The 528-nt window shown below is 63.6% G+C and overlaps 1 protein-coding gene across 1 annotated transcript in view; it reads right to left on the minus strand.

Annotated features, from left to right (window-relative positions):
* Positions 1-255: 255 nt before the first annotated feature.
* Positions 256-528, minus strand: part of TJP3 (tight junction protein 3) — a gene marked incomplete at its 5' end in the record, with an annotated part of 7434 nt that continues 7161 nt past the window's right edge. Inside the window, 1 exon segment of the mRNA XM_009575000.1 lies at positions 256-384. Within this exon segment, the coding sequence (XP_009573295.1) occupies positions 256-384 (129 nt within the window).

The following is a 528-nucleotide window of genomic DNA, read 5'->3' on the forward strand; positions in this document are numbered from 1 at the left end:
TCCGCTGTGGGCTGCCACTCGGCACACACGGAAACAGCCTGTCCTGATCAAAACATCCCTTTTATTCCAGCAGCAGAGGCTGTGGCCAAAAGGGGGAAGGAGGTACTTGGTGGTGCTGGGTGGTGAGGGGTACAGCAGAATTAGGCCCAACCCAGCCTGGCCATGGGGTGCTGCGTGGCACTACCTGGACTGTCACAGGGACCCGGTGGCGTGGGGCTGCAGGGCTGCCCAGTGGGACAGCGGCCAGCGGTGCCGCTACACATCTGTAGCTGGGCCCCACTCGTAGCCTTCATCCTGGTCTGAGTCATCTCTGGCCCGTGTGAACCTCTTCCTCACAGCGTCATGCTCGTATTCCCTGGGGGACGAGAAGCTGCAGTGATGCCTCTGCCACCTGGTCGGGACGGGTGGCAGAGACAGTCCTCTGCTGGGCAGGGTCAGGCCAGGCAGAGGTGGCACCACGGCTCTGCAGGCCCTTCCCCAACCCCAGGGCTGATGCTTTAACCCCCTGGCTGGCCCAGGTGCGCAGGG

Source organism: Fulmarus glacialis, unplaced genomic scaffold, assembly GCF_000690835.1.
Source record: "Fulmarus glacialis isolate BGI_N327 unplaced genomic scaffold, ASM69083v1 scaffold19550, whole genome shotgun sequence".
Classification (NCBI taxonomy): domain Eukaryota; kingdom Metazoa; phylum Chordata; class Aves; order Procellariiformes; family Procellariidae; genus Fulmarus; species Fulmarus glacialis.